This window comes from Spermophilus citellus (assembly GCF_964194105.1).
Source record: "Spermophilus citellus genome assembly, chromosome: 3".
Lineage (NCBI taxonomy): Eukaryota > Metazoa > Chordata > Mammalia > Rodentia > Sciuridae > Spermophilus > Spermophilus citellus.
The window spans coordinates 89,917,725-89,934,796 of record NC_138184.1 but is presented as its reverse complement, the minus strand read 5'-3'; the positions used below and the strand labels follow the sequence as shown (position 1 = coordinate 89,934,796).

At 57.2% G+C, this 17,072-nt stretch overlaps 1 protein-coding gene across 7 annotated transcripts in view; it reads left to right on the top strand.

Annotated features, from left to right (window-relative positions):
* PITPNM2 (phosphatidylinositol transfer protein membrane associated 2) overlaps nucleotides 1-17,072 on the top strand; it is a 124,898-nt gene that overhangs the window by 100,677 nt on the left and 7,149 nt on the right. For 5 of the 7 annotated variants that reach the window (XM_081287052.1, XM_081287053.1, XM_081287051.1 and 2 more), the window contains exons 4-16: nucleotides 1,818-2,032; nucleotides 2,903-3,024; nucleotides 3,924-4,151; nucleotides 7,872-8,177; nucleotides 8,852-8,947; nucleotides 10,600-10,704; nucleotides 10,841-10,911; nucleotides 13,215-13,462; nucleotides 13,817-14,006; nucleotides 14,118-14,237; nucleotides 15,056-15,285; nucleotides 15,733-15,911; nucleotides 16,740-16,910. In XM_081287052.1, the coding sequence (XP_081143178.1) occupies nucleotides 1,818-2,032; nucleotides 2,903-3,024; nucleotides 3,924-4,151; nucleotides 7,872-8,177; nucleotides 8,852-8,947; nucleotides 10,600-10,704; nucleotides 10,841-10,911; nucleotides 13,215-13,462; nucleotides 13,817-14,006; nucleotides 14,118-14,237; nucleotides 15,056-15,285; nucleotides 15,733-15,911; nucleotides 16,740-16,910 (2,281 nt within the window). Of the gene's footprint in view, nucleotides 1-1,817; nucleotides 2,033-2,902; nucleotides 3,025-3,923; nucleotides 4,152-7,871; nucleotides 8,178-8,851; nucleotides 8,948-10,599; nucleotides 10,705-10,840; nucleotides 10,912-13,214; nucleotides 13,463-13,816; nucleotides 14,007-14,117; nucleotides 14,238-15,055; nucleotides 15,286-15,732; nucleotides 15,912-16,636; nucleotides 16,911-17,072 lie in introns of those variants that run through there. The other 2 variants (XM_081287057.1, XM_081287056.1) reach the window with 2 other exon arrangements.

Below are 17,072 nucleotides of genomic sequence, written 5' to 3'. Positions count from 1 at the left end.
AGTTTCATAGTTTTAGTTCTTACATTTAATTCTTTGGTCCATTTTCATTGTATTTTTGTGTGTGGTGTGAGGTAGGGTCCAACTTCATTCTCCCACATATAGATACCCAGTTGTCCCAGCACCGTTTGTTAAAGACTAGTCTTTCTCCATTGGATGGTCTTGACACTCTTGTCAAAATTAATTGACCTTGGGCTGGGGATGTTGCTCAAGTGGTAGCGCGCTCGCCTGGCATGCATGCGGCCCGGGTTCGATCATCAGCACCACATACAAAGATGTCATGTCCGCCGATAATTAAAAAATAAATATTAAAATTCTCTCTCTCTCTCTCTCTCTCTCTCTCTCTCTCTCTCTTAAAAAAAAATTAATTGACCAGCCATGCATGGTGGCACACACCTATAATCCCAGTGACTTGGGAGGCTGAGACAAGGAGGATCACAAGTTCAAAACCAGCCTGGGCAGCTTACCAAGACCCTATCACAAAATAAAGTCGAAAAGGACTTGGGCTGCAGCTCAGTGGTAGAATGCCCCTAGGTTCAATCCCCAGTGCCTCCAATAAATAAGCAAATAAATAAATTAATTTTAAAAATTAATTGGCCATTAGATATATGGTTTATTTCTAGGCTCTGAATACCATTCCATTGATCCTATGACAGTACCATACTGTTTTGATTTCTATAACTTTGTAGCGAATTCTTTTGCCTGATATTCTTTGTTACCTGATATTGATATTGCCATTTCTGCTTTTTCTTTTCTGTAGTAAGTGTTTATATAGGAAGTGTGAGTCTTCCAGCTTAGTTTTGTCTTGTTTTCAAGATTATTTTGGCTATTTGGGGTCCCTTGCAATACCATATGAATTTTAGTATTAGTTTTTACTTTTCTATAAAAAAAAAAGGCCATTGGAATTTCAGTAGGTGCTGCACTGGGTCTGTATGCTTCTTGGGGGATTATTGCTACATTAACAATAGTAAATCTTCTGATCGAAGAACACAGGATGTTTTTCCATTATTTAGGTCCTTGGTTTCTTTCAGCAATGTTTTGTAGTTTTTAGTGCACAAGTATTTTTATGGAGCTACTTGATTAAACCTATTCCTAAATATTTATCCTTTCAGATGCTATTATAAATGTGGTTGATTTCTTTTTTACTATTTATTTTTTAGTTGTACACAATATCTTTATTTTATTTATTTATTTTTATGCGGTGCTGAGGATCAAACCCAGGGCCTCACATGTGCGAGGCAAGTGAGTGCTCTACACCTGAGCCACAACCCAGCCCCTGATTTCTCAATCTCTTTTTTGCAGTCTTTGTTTCTGTGTGTTGGTCTTGAATCCGGCCACTTTACTGAATTCATTTATTAGGTCTAATGAATTTGGAAGAAATTTGGGGGGGGTTTCTGTATAAAGTTCATGTCCTCAGCAAACAAGGACAGCTTCTTTCTGTCTTCCTGATTCAGATGCCTCTTACGATTTCTTTTTTTTTTTTTTTTTTTTTTTTTGCCTCATGACTCTTCTAAAATCTCCAGTCCAATACTGAGTGAAAGCCAGAAAACAGGCATCCTTGCCCTGTCCTTGCCCTGGGACACTTTTAGTCCTGGGACAGGCAGGAATCAGCAGTGCTGGGCCTCAGAGAGGGGATCTGACCACAGGGAGCTTGGGCCACATGAGCTTGGGTCTAATTTGGGAGGGTCCTGAAAGGCCTGGGCGGAGCCAGCCTGTGGCCAGAGCCTATCTTCCCATTCTACACCCGGGCTTGGCCTACAGGGCCCCTGTCCTGTGCAGAAGCTTTAACCACACACTTCATCATGCTTTTGTCCCCACAGAAGAAAAGCCGAAATGAGACCTACGGTGAGGGCAGCGGCGTGGAGATCCTGGAGAACCGGCCGTACACAGACGGCCCTGGCGGCTCGGGCCAGTACACACACAAGGTGTACCACGTGGGCATGCACATCCCCGGCTGGTTCCGCTCCATCCTGCCCAAGGCGGCCCTGCGGGTGGTGGAGGAGTCCTGGAATGCCTACCCCTACACACGAACCAGGTGCGCCGGCCTCCACCCTCCTCTGCCTCCGTCTGGTGGGAAGAAACCCTACAGATCCAGCAGTGGGAGTCTATATGGGCTCAGCCCCTGCACTCACAAGGGTACTAGGCTGTGTCCAAGACCAGTGCCCTGAAGGGCCCCAGGGCAGTTACACACAGAAGAGGGAGGAATATACCCCATGCTTCCCAGATCCTCAAATGGAGGCCACAAAGAAGGTGGTATTCAAGCCAGGGTTTCTGAGAAGGCCCAAGGAGTGCAAACCAGGGGGCTTTCCCTGCTGTGAAGGAACGGAGGGCAGCCAGATGCCCCACGCCACCTCCACCCAGACCTCCGGAGGGGAGTCTGCACTCCATGCTGAGCAGGGCTTCTCTCGGGTCTTCACTCTGTACCAGTGTGCAGCTGAGCACTGCTGGGGTGAGGAATGGGGGCTGCTCCAGTCACTCCACGTGCTGAGCAGGCAGGGTCCCCACCCGCCTTCCAGGGCCTCCTTCCTTCCTACACCGGGGAGTACCAGCTGTTCCCCTGTTGCCAGAGCTGGCTCTTGTGGGGTGGGGTGGCGTGTCCTGGAGTAGGGCTCAAGTTCCACCAGCTCCATGTACAGTGCCCTACCTGTGTGACATTGCCACCACCATGAGCATGTGGACTCCAGACGCAGCTTCCAGAAGCTCCCTTCCCTGTCTCCCCGCTGCCTAAACCCAGCCCTCCTCCTCGGTGGCTTGACTGTTCTGGGGACAAGGTGACAGTCCAGAGGGGACTGGGAAACCCATCTTGGCCAGGCCTACACTCCTGTCCCTCTCCAGCTGTGCCAAAAGGCCAGGCGGCCACCTGCAGCCCCCAGGCACAGCCCCAATGGCCGCCGTTTGCCCCCAGGTTCACCTGCCCTTTCGTGGAGAAGTTTTCCATCGACATCGAAACCTTTTATAAAACCGATGCTGGGGAGAACCCGGACGTCTTCAGCCTGTCTCCTGTGGAAAAGAACCAGCTGATGACAGGTGAGCAGGAGGCCCTGCCTGGCCGCTGTCTGTGCCTCCCCCACTGTCCCCCTCGGCCCCAGCGTGGCCCCATCCTGGAGGCAGGTTGGGGTACTGCACCCCAGGAAAGAGGCCTCTCCTGCTCACAGCCCTGCCCCTCCAGCCCCAGAAGCGCACCGGCGGCTCTTGGGAAGCCACCCTAGACTGGCATCCTCATATGAGAGCCCAGCCCATGGGGGCTGTGGCGGATGGGGGCTGTGCCATGATGGCTCCGTCCCACAGCTGGAGCTGCCATGCAGGAAGCAGGACCCACTCTACTAAGGAAACCAGAGAGCAGGGTTTTCATGAGAAATTTCTACTTTCCCAAATGTTGAAAGATAATTCAATAAACTTAAGCCTAATCAAACAGCAGGCCTCTGGGGTCCGGGCCCAGCTCCCCAACAGCTGAGCCGGCCGGGTCCTCCCAGTATGAGCCTGTGTGTAGGTGCCCTGGCCCAGGTGCTGGTCTAGCACCTCGTGTGGCAAGAAATGGACAGCGTCCCACTGCACACCCGTCATCTCATCACAGCGGCCACCCTGCCCCATACAGACCTGGGCAGTTCCCAAGTCCCCACCTCAGTCCACACCACTGCTGCCAGGACACCACCTTTCCTGGGAAGCGTCCCTAGCCTTCTCTCTGTCCCACGGAAAGACCCTCTAGGGCCTCCTCCATTACCTGCTTTGCCAGGTGGTGGGCACGCTGACTGTGGGGCTTGAAAGGCACGGGTCTGGCAGTCGGAGAGCTGCCCAGGGCACCTTGCTTGCTCCCCCATGTCCCTTCCACATGCGAGGTCTGGGGCTTTCCGAGGATGTGGGCATGGAGGGTCTGGCAAGGGTGGGGTGCAGGCCAGGCAGGTGTGACCACTCACAGTGTCCCCCAGACTTCATCGACATCGTCAAGGACCCTGTGCCGCCCAACGAGTACAAGGCCGAAGAGGACCCCAAGCTGTTCCAGTCAACCAAGACCCACCGCGGGCCGCTGTCCGACAACTGGATTGAGGAGTACAAGAAGCAGCTGCTGCCCCTCATGTGTGCCTACAAGCTCTGCAAGGTGGAGTTCCGCTACTGGGGCATGCAGTCCAAGATTGAGAGGTTCATCCACGACACTGGTGAGCACCCAGCCCCAGGCATGCGGGCCGCGGCCCCGCTCCTCCCTGCCTCCCTCTCCTCGGCCCACTTCTGCTTTAGTCCTGAAAGGTGAAGGCAAAGCCCTGTTCACCTCCCACCCCCACCCCCAGCTTATCTTACCTTTCATTATTTATTTTTTAAAGTTTACTCTAATTTGGTATGTATGACAGCAGAATATGACACATAGAGGGCACAGTTTTTCATATTTCTGGTTGTACATGACAAAGAGTCATACCATTTGTGTCTTCTTATTTTAGTTATTTATTTATTTTTAATATTTTTTTAGTGGTTGATAGACCTTTATTCTATTCATTTGTATGTGGTGCTGAGAATCAAACCCAGTGCCTCATGCATGCTAGGCAAGCTCTGTACCACTGAGCCCCAGCCCCAGCCCCTTCTTATTTTTATTTTTTGGTACTGTGGATTGAACCCAAGGGTGCTCTGCCACTGAGCCTCATTCCCAGGCCTTTTTATTTTAGACAGGGTCTGGGTAAGTTGCAATGACCTTGAATTTGCAATCCTCCTGCCTCAGCCTCCCAGGTCACAAGACTTACAGGCACGCACCACAGTGCTTGGCACCCCCAGCTTATCTTGGCCTTCCCTGAATGCTATGCACAGTTTCTGCTGCATGTGCCCCGGGCTTTGTCCTGTTGTTCCTGCCCCCATTTGTGAATGATAAGTGTAGCCTACACTCGACTCTGGGGAGTACTCACTGAGGGCAACCTCCCTGCTGCCCATAGGGCCCCTGGCTCCCAGGCCTGTTGGCTGTACCTGAAAGGCTGCCGGCCCAGCCCATCCCACAGCTCTGCACCTCCTGACAGGGTGGGAAGTTCTGGGTGGCAGAATGGCTCAGGCATTGTACTGTCCTTCACACCCACCCAGCCTTCCCAGAGCAGGTGTCCCCACAGATGCCTGGGCTCCCCACCCAGCAGGTGCTAGCCAAGGCCCTCACCACCTCTGAGCCCTCAGCACCTGCCCACCCGGTCGCTGTATGTCAGTTCCCATCTGGTCCCGACCCAGGGCTCATAGCCCTACGTTTACCCCAAGCAGACACCGTGTGATGCCATTAGCAAGGGTTGCTTATCTAGATGGGACAGAGCCACACTCTGATAACATGCCTCACACCTGTCACGCTGGTGCTTGATGACCACGAGGGCAGGCATTGTCACCTGTGGATCCAACATGGCCAAACCAAAGCAGGCATCCCCAGCCACAGTGGAAGGTGCCCACAGCAGTGCTGCCTGACCTTAGAGGTCGGTGCTGCGGCAGAGCCCTGGGGCCCAAGAAGGCTGGCTTCTGCTCGGAGAGGCAGAGATGCCCTGTTGACACGGCAGTGTCACCAGCTCCACCCCCATGGCTGCTCCTTTTCAGGGAGCTACTATGTGTCCATCAGCAGGGGCCAGGGCAGGTAGCAGGAGAAGGAAGACATCCCACCCCATTGAAGGGGACACATCCCTGCAGTCTGGCTGTCTAACCACATGGATGCTCAGATCATCCCAAGTCACCTCCTTCTTTACCCAGGACTCACAAGCCAGGACACATGTCCCCAGTTCTAAGCAGAAAGGACAGTGTCCTGGAGACAGCCTGGGTGTCTGTATCCCCAGCCCAGCTGGGCCATACCTGACATGGCCATGGTCCCCACTTCCTGCAATGGAAGTTAACAGTTCTCAGCTCACAGGAGCGTGAGTGCTGGGTGGGTCTCCCACACTGCATGGCCTGCCTGGCCTTTCCCTTTCTCCACCCCAGGGATCCATTCATGTCAGGCTTCTCCAGTGTCAGCTCACTTCAGGTCCCTGCAGAGCCCAGGCTGGGACCCTGGCCCAGAAGCCAGTGTGCCCCTCTGCCCTCCCTGCCCCACATAGCCTGAGAGCCTGGCCAAACTACAGGGATCTCCAGCCCCAAAAAGTCAGCTCTCCTCCCAGAAAGGAGAATGGGGCTGGAGGGGAGGGGACAGTTGTGACACCCAGTCCCAGCTCTGTCACATAGCGACTCTGCAGCTCTTCCCTGAGACTTGCTTTCCTTGCCTGAGAAGTGGGTGTAGTGGCGCCAGTTACACAGGGCTGCTCCAGGACAAGATCATGGGCTGCAGAACCAGGGAGGGGGCACAGCACAATCATGTCTGCTGCTACGAACATTAGTGTCCTCCCAGGGAGAACTGGTGAACCCATGTGAGCTGCTTAGCATAGCCTCATGCTGTTCCGCATAGCCTTAGCCTTCCCCCCTGGTGCTAAGCCCTTCCAGCCACCTCAGGCTGAGGCCATTCCCCATATGGGTTGGAACAGCCCTGTGAGGCCATCAGACAGTCACAGACAAGGGGACAGGCTCACCAGTATGGTATCTGAAGCCACCCCACCGCTGGGCTGGGGATACAGACCTCCGGGGCCAGGAGGGTACCATGGCATAGCGAAGGTGGGCAGACACACCCCACAGGTGGCAGGCCAGGAGGCGGGACTGGGGAGGGGAGTGCAGAGGAAGCCCTGTCATCCTGAGGCCTCTTGGAGGGCCCCTCTGCACTCTCCAGGAAGCAGAAGGTGCGTGCCCTGGGAGCCAGGAGAAACATGTTCCAGAATGTTCAGAGCCGCGAGACAGAAAAATGATGCAAATGAGCCAAAAGCCACCGGCAGGAAAAGGAATAATAAAATGTGGTGTTTCCAACACATAAATGCCATGCAGCCGAAAGCCCAGTGCCCCAGAGCCCCACACAGGCGTGGATGCAGGTGAAACTCACCCAGAGAAGCAAGTGGAAGGAGAGTTCACACAGCGTGACTCGTACATGTAGATTTCAAACACAGCCCAACAGCCCAACACGTGCAGAAAAACACACCTGCCAAACGAGAAACCAAACAAGTGGCAGATGTAAAATCTAGGGCAGACTCTTACAGGGAGGGAACACGGGCCGGGAGGTGTCACTGGGACAGTCTATACCTTTGCTGGGTGGTGAGTGTTTGGTTTCTTTTTAGCGTTTCTTTTAAGCAGCTTCACGGAGGCATGGTTTTGTGTGCCATGCAGCTTACCTGTGGAAGGACAGCCAGGTCAGTTTCAGGACAATATTCACAGCTGTGCACTGAGCTTCCCATATCCTGTCACCCCAGAGGGCCCCTTGTTCCTGGCTTGTCTTTCTCCTTAAAAACCATATGATTGTATCTTATTTTATTTGCATAACATATTCTTATCTATCTCACATGTAAAATATAGTCTTTTGAAAGCATTTTTTAAGCCAGTCATGGTGGTGCACACCTGTAATCCCAGTTACTTGGAGACTGAGACAGGAGGATTGAAAGATGGAGGCCAGCCTCAGCAACTTAGTGACACCCTGCCTCAAAATAAAAAATAAAAAGCACTGAGGATGTAGCTCAGTGGTAAAGCACCCCTGGGTTCAATCCCATTTTGAACTTGAACTTGAAATTGGACAGGAAAAGTAGACTGGGCACTGAGAGAGGAGACTTAGGAAGTCCTACTCCACTTCCCAAAGGGCTAGGACTTCCCCCCAAATCTGGCTTCTGACCAGACACCTTACCTAGGAGGCCCCTCCCCTCTGAGTGTAGAATCACTATAGGTTTGTGAGGCCACCTGGGAGCCAGTCCCCTCATTTTCCAGATAGAAAAGATGGGGCACACTCAAGTCTGACCTGCAGCTCCAGGGCAGCCAGCCTGGGGCTCCTGGTTCAGTCTCAGACTGACGATTCCCCTGCACCTACGCAGGCCTGCGGCGGGTCATGGTGCGGGCCCACAGGCAGGCCTGGTGCTGGCAGGATGAGTGGTACGGGCTGAGCATGGAGAACATCCGGGAGCTGGAGAGGGAGGCGCAGCTCATGCTGTCCCGCAAGATGGCCCAGTTCAGTGAGGACGAGGGGGCTACCGAGCTCGCCAAGGACCAGGACACCCAGGACCAGGCATCCGGGGTGCCCCCTGAGCCCAGCAGCAGCCACGGGGAGCCCCTGGTGGGGCGTGGCCTGAAGAAGCAGTGGTCCACGTCTTCTAAATCGTCCCGGTCATCCAAGAGGGGAGGTGAGCCCTAGTGCCGCCTGGCCATGTGGTGTCCCTGTCTGCCCTGCCCCCCAGGCAGCCTGTGCCATTGCTGGGTTGCTGGGCCTTCCAGCTCTGAAAATGGCCTCTTTCTCATGGACATTGTGAAGCTAAGCCTGCTGGGGACAGCCTTCTCTGACTGGCACCAAGCCAGGCCTAGCTGCAGTGAAGCCAGGTCCCCCCACCCCAGCAGGCCCCACCTGAGCACGTGTATGGCCCAGGGTGAGAAGGCCCCACCTGAGGAGCAGGACTGGCGGCTCCCTGACACCTGCAGGAGGCTTCGCCTCCCAGGGGAGCCTACAAGGCCTAGGAGGAGGGTGAAGTGGAGCTTCCCTTTGCAAGCCCCCGCTCCCTGGACCTGAGGAGTGAGGCACCCCCCGCCACCCCCCACTGCCCTGCAGCATCACACCCCTGTGAGGCTGCTGCAGCTCAGCTTAAGGAATCTCTTCAGGGTCAGACCCAAGCCTACCAGAGCTCAGGTCCTGGACTCAGACCCCATTTCCTCCTGCCCCACGTTCTCCCTGGACCTCCCTAGGACGGCTCTGCCCATGTCCGCCTAAGCCTCAGGTTTCCACCTCCCTGCTGTTGCCTGCTCCGCAGAGCCACTGGCCCTTCCGCTGCAGGCCAGTCAGTCAGTCTGGGATTTTGCCTTGTAGCCAGCCCTTCCCGCCACAGCATCTCGGAGTGGAGGATGCAGAGTATTGCCAGGGACTCTGATGAGAGCTCAGACGACGAGTTCTTTGATGCTCATGGTAAGTGGACGGCTCTGAAGCCCTTGGCCTATCCTGGGAGAGGCAGGGAGGGGTGTGTGAGGGTGGGCACAGGGCCTGGAGGGTGACTTGGCCTCACCTAGGGGCACTTTCCCTTGAGCGCCAGTCTCAGGCTAACCTACCCAGAAGTTGAGATGTGCCTGTGGGCCTGCCTGGAGGGGGCTGCTCTCTCAAGACCACCCCAAAAGGACATGCACGTCGCACGGGGACATTTTTCCATTTGTGAATTTATTTCCATAAGAAGTATAACTTACAGTGTTATAAATTTTATAGTTACTTAATCTTGTACTTAACCTTGTTTATTCCTGATTAAATTAATGCCATTAATGTAAACTAAATATGCACCTAAAGTAGACACTTTAGAAAATGCAATAAGCAGAAATAGAAGAACTGCTCGTTTCCCCGGATCCTGGCATAAACACCAGAAGCAGCCTGTGCCGGAAGATGTGAGCGGGGCCTCCTTGCTCAGTGCCTCCTTGCTCAGTGCCTCCTTGCTCAGTGCCTTTGCTGTCCCCCTCAGTGAAGCCAGAGGGACCAGCGGGCAATACAGGGAGATGGCCCTCTGCAGGGTACCTGGCATGGCAGGGCCCAGAGACAGGGATGTGTCCACAGGCTTGCACAGGGCAGGGGCAGCGAGAGCCCGCTTGTGCCACCACCACGACTGGGAGGAGCAGGGGAGCCAGCTAAGTGTGGGCATTTCAGTTAATTAGCCATCAGCCCGGAGGGGCAAGGATGTGGGGAATAGTGTCCAGGCAAGAGAAGGTTCTGGGTTTACCCTGGTCCAGACGACACAGGCAGGCTGCTGAGGTGGGGAAGGGGTGTCTTTGGTGTCCCACTCATCCCAGGCTGGCTCTTTGTCCCTGACAAGAGGAAAATACACAGCTAGTATAGAAAATGGTGTAGAAGCAAAAGAGTCCTGGGGAAACTGGCCCAGGAGCCATTCAAGGCCAGAGGAGGGGGCCAGCAGGAGCCCAAACCCAGACAGCTGCTGGGCCCCAACAGAAATCCTAGGAAAGCAGAGAGGAGCACCAGGGACGGAACTCGTGGTGGCTGTGGGTTAGTCCCCGCAGGAGAGGGGAGGAAGGCAGGGGCGGCTGCAGGTGGACACAGCAGCACTCCTTGCCAGCTGCTCCCTGAGCTGCCGCTGTGGACGTTAAAGACGTCAGCTGGTGAGGGATACGCGGGGTATGGCTCAGCCATGAAAAGGAAGGACATACTGACAAGCCTCCAGCAGGAGGGACCTCCAGAGCACAACACTGTGTGAGAGAGGCTCGCCACAAAAGACCACATCGCATGGCGTAGTGCTGCAGAGTGACCAGAATAGGCGAGCGCAGAGAGAAAGGACTGCTGGCCAGCGGCTGCCCAGGGAGGCCGGGGAGGCTGGCCACTCTTGGCTGGGGTTTCCGTCCAAGGATGATGAAGGGCGCTGGCCACGCAGCTTTGCAAAGACACTAAATACCACTTAAAATGGTTTACACGGTGAATTTTATGTGGTATGACTGAAAAAACAAAAAAGTCAGGTGGTGTCAGGTGCCTGGCTGTCCTGGTGAGGAAGGGAGCGAGCAAGATGCGTTGGGCGAAGGCCGGGGAGCTGGAGGCTCCCAGTGAACACCTGCTGAACACCCCCTCCACAGAGGACCTGTCTGACTCGGAGGAGATGTTCCCCAAGGACATCACCAAGTGGAGCTCCAACGACCTCATGGACACCATTGAGAGCCCAGAGCCAGAGGACACACAGGGTAATCCACCCAGCTCCGGCACAGTGCTAGGCACCCAGGGGCCGGGGGAGGGACCCAGGGCTCCAGTTCCCCTTGTGGCGGTTACAGCCTCTGCAGGGCCAGCTGCGCCCTGCTAACCGAGGCTTCTGTGTTGCAGAGAGTCTGTACGGCCAGAGCAGCCCAGAGTTCAGGGTGGCCTCCAGTGTGGAGCAGCTGAACATCATTGAGGTGGGTGCCTGGGAGCTGCCACCTAAGGCTACCTGGGAAGGGGCAGGGCTCAGAGGGACAGTCCAGGGGCACAGGAGGCGGAGCTCCGCACTGCACCTCACCCCTGCGCTGGCCCTGGAGGCTCCTTCCCTTGCCGCCCTACTAGGGAGGTGCCCGCCCGCCCTCTCTCTAAGGCCCCTGAGAACCAGGGACAGCAGGCAGCCCCCCAAGAAGACCTTGAGCAAGTTGCACCTGTGGAAAGTACAATGAGAAACTTGTAAATTCCAGATCAAAAATAAGATCCTCGCCTTGTGCCCAGCCTGTCTGAAGAGCAAAAGACAGAAGGGGAGGAAGCAAAAGCCCCCCAGGCAACAGTGATGTGGCCCCGGCTGCAGGCGGCCTGCAGGAGTCAGGCAGTGCTCAGTGTGTCCAATAAAGCTCTTTGTGGAACCTGTGTCCGCTTCAGGGCTTCTTTGCTGGAGCTCCTGCCCCCCTCCACCTGCGGGCCGTCAGAGCTGTTTGCACTGGGGGCTGGAGTCCCAGGACGCAGTCACCACACTGCCCAGGACCCAAGCTGCCTAAGGTGGATCGGCCCCTCCTCGGGTCGCCTGGGGAGTCTGGCGCAGGAGCATCCCCACCTCCCCCCCTCCTGGGGTTCTCTGCTCTCAGGTCTGAGGACAGTGGGTTTTGCAGCAGGGGCAGTGGGCAGGGAGACGGATTTCCTTTGCTGCCTAAGGTGGATCAAGCCAACAGGCCCCTCCCCACCTGCAGTGCACACAGCTCTGACTGCCCCCCAGGGGAGGGCAGAAGGGGCCTGGGGCTCGGGACCTGCCTCTGGATGTGCAGTGGAACCCAGCACTGATCCTGGGTGCTGCCGTCCCCAGTCAGACCCCCGTGCTTGCAAAAGCCCCCACACGGCAGCCTTTCCTGACGGAAGCAGGCAGCTTTACGGAGACACTGACCAGGGGTGGGGCATGACCCGGCTCTCCAGAGCTGTCCCCACGGTTCCCGGGGGCTCTGTCACCACTGGGGCTCAGGCAGGTGTAGTTCCTATGTCAAACTGAACGTGGGGATGGGTGTCTTTCTGGACCTGCAGGGGTCCCTGAGTAGTCCCCAGTGCTGGGTCCAGCCAGACAGGCACAAACAAGACTCGGCCCTCAGTCATCTGCCCTGCCTGGGGGACCAAGCACTGCTGGACAAAACTCCCCTGCCTTGGACATGTCTTCATGCCTTCTCCTCGCTGTGTTGGAGAACCCCTCCTTAAGTGACATGGATGGGGCTGTCCAGATGTCACCCTGCCAGGCCAGCCACCAGTGGGCAGTCCCCCCATATGCACACAACGCCATGGCCCATACCTGGCTTCAGCACCTTTTTCTGTCCCCTGCCCACGCCCCGAGGATGACATGGCACACACAGCAAGGACAGCCCAGTAGTCCCTCACTTGCATCTCCTGGCCACCCACAAAGAAGCTTAGGAAAGGAGCAGGGGGGGCCTGGGGACAGGGCCACAGCCTGTGGCCCATAGCCTGTGCTGAGCTTTGGCAGGGGCTTTGGGCAGTGCACCACAGGATGGTGGCCCAGTCCCCAGGCCTCTCCTGGGCCCACCACCTTGTCTCTAGAGGACAAGCAGTCTACACATACCTATGTGATCTAGGGTCCACTCTGACCTCACAGCAGTCCTGGCCAGCAGGAAGGTGGGATCATGACCTTCGTAATCAGGGCCACAAACCTGTATTGTTCTTTCTGCTGAATGTTCTGGAGCCCTGCCTCTGCCAGGATGTCTCTGCTCTTGGGGACCTTGGTCTTAGATTCCAGGAATAGCAGGACCTGGAGACCTAAGGACGAGAGGAGGTCCAGGGAGAGCTTGGCACTGTAGACAGAGCGGTCGTATCACTGCCCTGACCCTGGCCACTCCTAATAACCCCTGTGACTCTAGCCAGTGGTGGCCCTGTCTGCTCCAGCCAAGACAGACCCTTGCCTGGACACCCATAGGAGCAGCAGGCCCCAGAGGCCAGGCCTGGCTGAGCTTCTGCCTCTTCCCCATGCCAGGAGACCAAGCAGAAGCCACTGCCTAGGCCCCCCAGAGACATGGAGCTTTCAGAGGAGAAAGCTGACCCCCCACACCCGAGTCCTCTGTGCCCATGGTCAGGCCTCCCTGCTCCAGGCTGCGGTCCTTGCAGGGGTCTGAGGGACGGGAGGAAGCTGCCAAACCCCAGGCTCCATAGCTGAGTAAACAAAATTGGAGCCCTCAGAAGGAGCATTTAGGCCTCCCTACAGTGTGACAGGGGCCTGGCAAGGAGTTGACCCCCTTCCTCGCCTGTGCAGGACGAAGTCAGCCAGCCACTGGCTGCACCGCCCTCCAAGATCCACGTGCTGCTGCTGGTGCTGCACGGAGGCACCATCCTGGACACGGGCACCGGGGACCCCAGCTCCAAGCAGGGAGACGCCAACACCATCGCCAACGTGTTTGACACCGTCATGCGTGTGCACTATCCCAGCGCCCTGGGTCACCTTGCCATCCGCCTGGTGCCCTGCCCCCCTGTCTGCGCTGACGCCTTCGCCCTCGTCTCCAAGTGAGTGCCATCTTCCCGCTGTACCCCCTCTGCCCACAGGGAGGGCATCACAGAAGAATGCTGTCTCCCACCTGCCCTGAGCATCAGTGGCCCCCCAGTCCAGATGGCCCGAGCTGCGTTGAGCCTCCTCTGCCCGGAGAGGGAGAGCCTACGTACGCAGCCTCAGCTTGGAGTCCAGGAGCTGGGACCAGGGCTGACTCAGTTTCCAATTCTGTAATGTTGGATGCAGATCCAGTTGGCAGTCCTGGGCCCTGGCAATGGCCCCGGGCTAGACCTAGGACTGTCCATGAGCACTTGGGGCCAGGTAGCTCTGTCTACCCTGCTGCCCCTCCTGACCCAGCCCCCCTCCCTCAGCCTCAGTCCCTACAGCCACGATGAGGGCTACCTGTCCAGCAGTCAGGACCACATCCCCCTGGCCGCCCTGCCTCTGCTGGCCACTTCCTCACCTCAGTACCAGGAGGCAGTTGCCACAGTGATTCAGAGGGCCAACCTGGCCTACGGGGACTTCATCAAGTCCCAAGAGGGCGTGACCTTCAGTGGGCAGGTAAGTGGTGGGAGGGTGGAGAAGGAGGACCATGCAGGGCAGCTGGAAGAAGGGGTCTTCTTTCCCAGCCAGCAGGGTGGAAACATGGGCCCGGGCCTCTCCTTCCTGCAGGTCTGCCTGATTGGGGACTGCGTTGGGGGCATCCTGGCATTTGATGCCTTGTGCCACAGCAATCAGCCAGTGTCTGAGAGTCAGAGTAGCAGCCGCCGTGGCAGCGTGGTCAGCATGCAGGTACCAGAGCAGGGCCATGGTGGTGGGATGCCCCTCCCTTGGCCCCAGACCTCCACAGAAACGTGTGTCATGTAGAGCAGGTGCCCTTACCTGCTTCAGGGCACCTGGCCACTACCTGGCCCCATGTGGTGGCCCACAAGCAGCGCACCCGGCAGAGACTCTGAGGTGAGCTCACTCAGACCCCCAGCCAAGCTGCGTCTCTTCTGTCCATCAACAAGCCATCACCCAAGGCCTTGAGCCTACAGGCAGGACCCGAGTGCACAGAGAGGCCTGGGGAGTGGAGGAAGCCCAGTGTCTCTTGCTGAGAACTCAGGGAAGGTGCCCAAATTGCAGGTTCACCCTGGGCCCGGAAGAAGCCAGGGGAGTACTTCTCAGAATCCATAGAGCTGCCAGCCCTGGTACCCAGAGGTGGCAGAGCAGGCACATGGCAGCTGGAGAATTGTAGCATGGCCAGTCTAAGAGAGCATGTGGCTTCACAGGCCACAAACCAGGTCTGCCCAGATGGAGTGGGCTCTGGGCCAGGCAGTGTGATAGGGGACCCTGTCTGTTTCCCAGCAGGAAGGGAAGACACAAGTTCCCCTGCAGCAGAGTGGCCAGCAGCCTGGGGGAGGTCCCCCAGGTCTGGGGTGGCCAGATAGGCCAGGAATAAAGGTTGCTAGGCCTGAGCCGCAGGCTGAGGGGCAGGAGGAGACCAGGGTGTCCCCTCTGCTTCCCCGCTGGCTTCAGTGGGAAGCCTGAGCAGGGCATCGGCCAGCAGGAGGGAGGGGCAGCTCCAGGAGGCGGCCACCCAGCAGTGAGCCTCCGTGGGGCCATTCCAGGATGCTGAGCTGCTGTCCCCGGGCACCCTGGGGAATGCAGCCCACGGCTCCAGTGGCAGTGGCGGCGGTGGCTCCAGCCTGGAGAGCAGCCGGCACCTGAGCCGCAGCAGCACCGACATCCCCCGCAGCACTGGTGCCGAGGACTCCAGAAGGCAGCTGCCCCGCAAGAGAAGCGACTCGTCCACCTACGAGCTGGACACCATCCAGCAGCACCAGGCCTTCCTGTCCAGGTGGGCTCAGGGGACAGGCCAGGTGAGGAAGGAGGCTGCAAGAGGGAGGGGGCATCACAGAGTCCCTCTGGAAGCAGGGACTGGGGTCTCTGAGGTCCTGGGGGCTCTGCCAGGTGTCCTGTTAGGGCTCCTCTGGCTTATTGGGTACATGGTCTGTGTACGCCCCAGGCCACCTTGAGCCACGGGAAGCAGGTTGTCCTGGGGAGGTACAGCTGAGCAGGGGCAGGGCCAACCAGGGACAGTGTGGCCTCAGTCAGGGCTATCCCAATGGTGGTAGGCTCCCTGGAGAGGCCACTGACAGTGTCCCCACAGGTGCTGGGCAGCTGTACCCTCAGGACAGCACAGGGCAAGTCCCTGAAGGGGCCATCAGACCCAGCCTGTCCCTCCTAGGCTGAGGGAGGGTGGCCCTGAGAAGGACTGGGTGTGACCTGGCACATCCCACCACAGCCTGCATGCCAGTGTGCTGAGGAACGAGCCTGGCTCCCGCCGCTCGAGCAGCTCCACCATGCTGGATGGCGCCGGCGCCCTGGGCAAGTTTGACTTTGAAATCGCAGATCTCTTCCTCTTCGGGTGCCCGCTGGGGCTGGTCCTGGCTTTACGGAAAACCGTCATCCCTGCCCTGGATGGTGAGAGCCTTGTGGGGCAGGACAAGGGGCACAAGTTGGGCAGAGGTCTCAGTGGACCCCTGACACAGGCCATGGTGATGACCTGGGCCTTTTCCTGTCCCCATCTACAAAGGACCTTGGCCTCTTATTTCTGCTCCACCAACCCAGTCACTGGCCCTGTCCTCAACACCTGCTGGTCCATTCCCTTTCCAAGGTGTCCAGAGCAGAGGACATGGGACAGTGGAGGTCCAGGAGAAGGAGGCACAGCCCAGGGTCACATGGGGACAGACTAGCCTCCAGGTGTCTAGTCTCCCTTAGAGTTTGAAAGTTCGTCACTGTATATCCTCTCACACTTGCACACTTGTTCTTAGTAGGTCATTATAACTTTTTCAATTAAAAACTCTGTGAGAGCTGGCGAGGTGGCACACACCTGTAATCCCAGCAGCTTGGGAAGCCGAGGCAGGAGAATAGGGAGTTCAAAGCCAGCCTCAACAACAGTGAGGCACTAAGCACTCAGTGAGACCCTGTCATTAAATAAAATACAAAATAGGGTTGGGGACATGGCTCAGTGGTGGAGTGCCCCAGAGTTCAATCCCTGGAACCCAACCCCCATCTGAAAAAAAAAAAAAAAGAAAAAGAAAAAAACTCTGAGAGCCACAGGGCCCTTTGTGTCCAGCACTGGCCCAGCATGCATGTGATGCCCAGGTGCCATCCCAGCACCCACACAAGACATTCCTGGTCCACAGAGGGAAAGTGACCCAGCCAGATCCCAAACTGAAAGGCACGCGCGGCAGAGACCACCTGGGACCCGGGCCCCACCCGCCACCCAGTCTCCTTTCTCTGCCCCAGTTTTCCAGCTGCGGCCAGCCTGCCAGCAAGTCTACAACCTCTTCCACCCCGCCGACCCCTCTGCCTCCCGCCTGGAGCCCCTGCTGGAGCGCCGCTTCCATGCCCTGCCACCCTGCAGCATCCCCCGCTACCAGCGCTACCCGCTGGGGGACGGCTGCTCAACGCTGCTGGGTGAGAGGTCCCCCCCCCCCCGGGAAGATGACAGTCAGCACCCTGTTCTGGAGGGTGGGGCGGCCCAGGTACGAGAGGGCCAGCAGGAGGACACCCCTCCTGAAGGGCACCTGGTGCAGGAGCTGCTCCTTATTCCTGGGAGTTCCTGGAGACTCTGGTGAC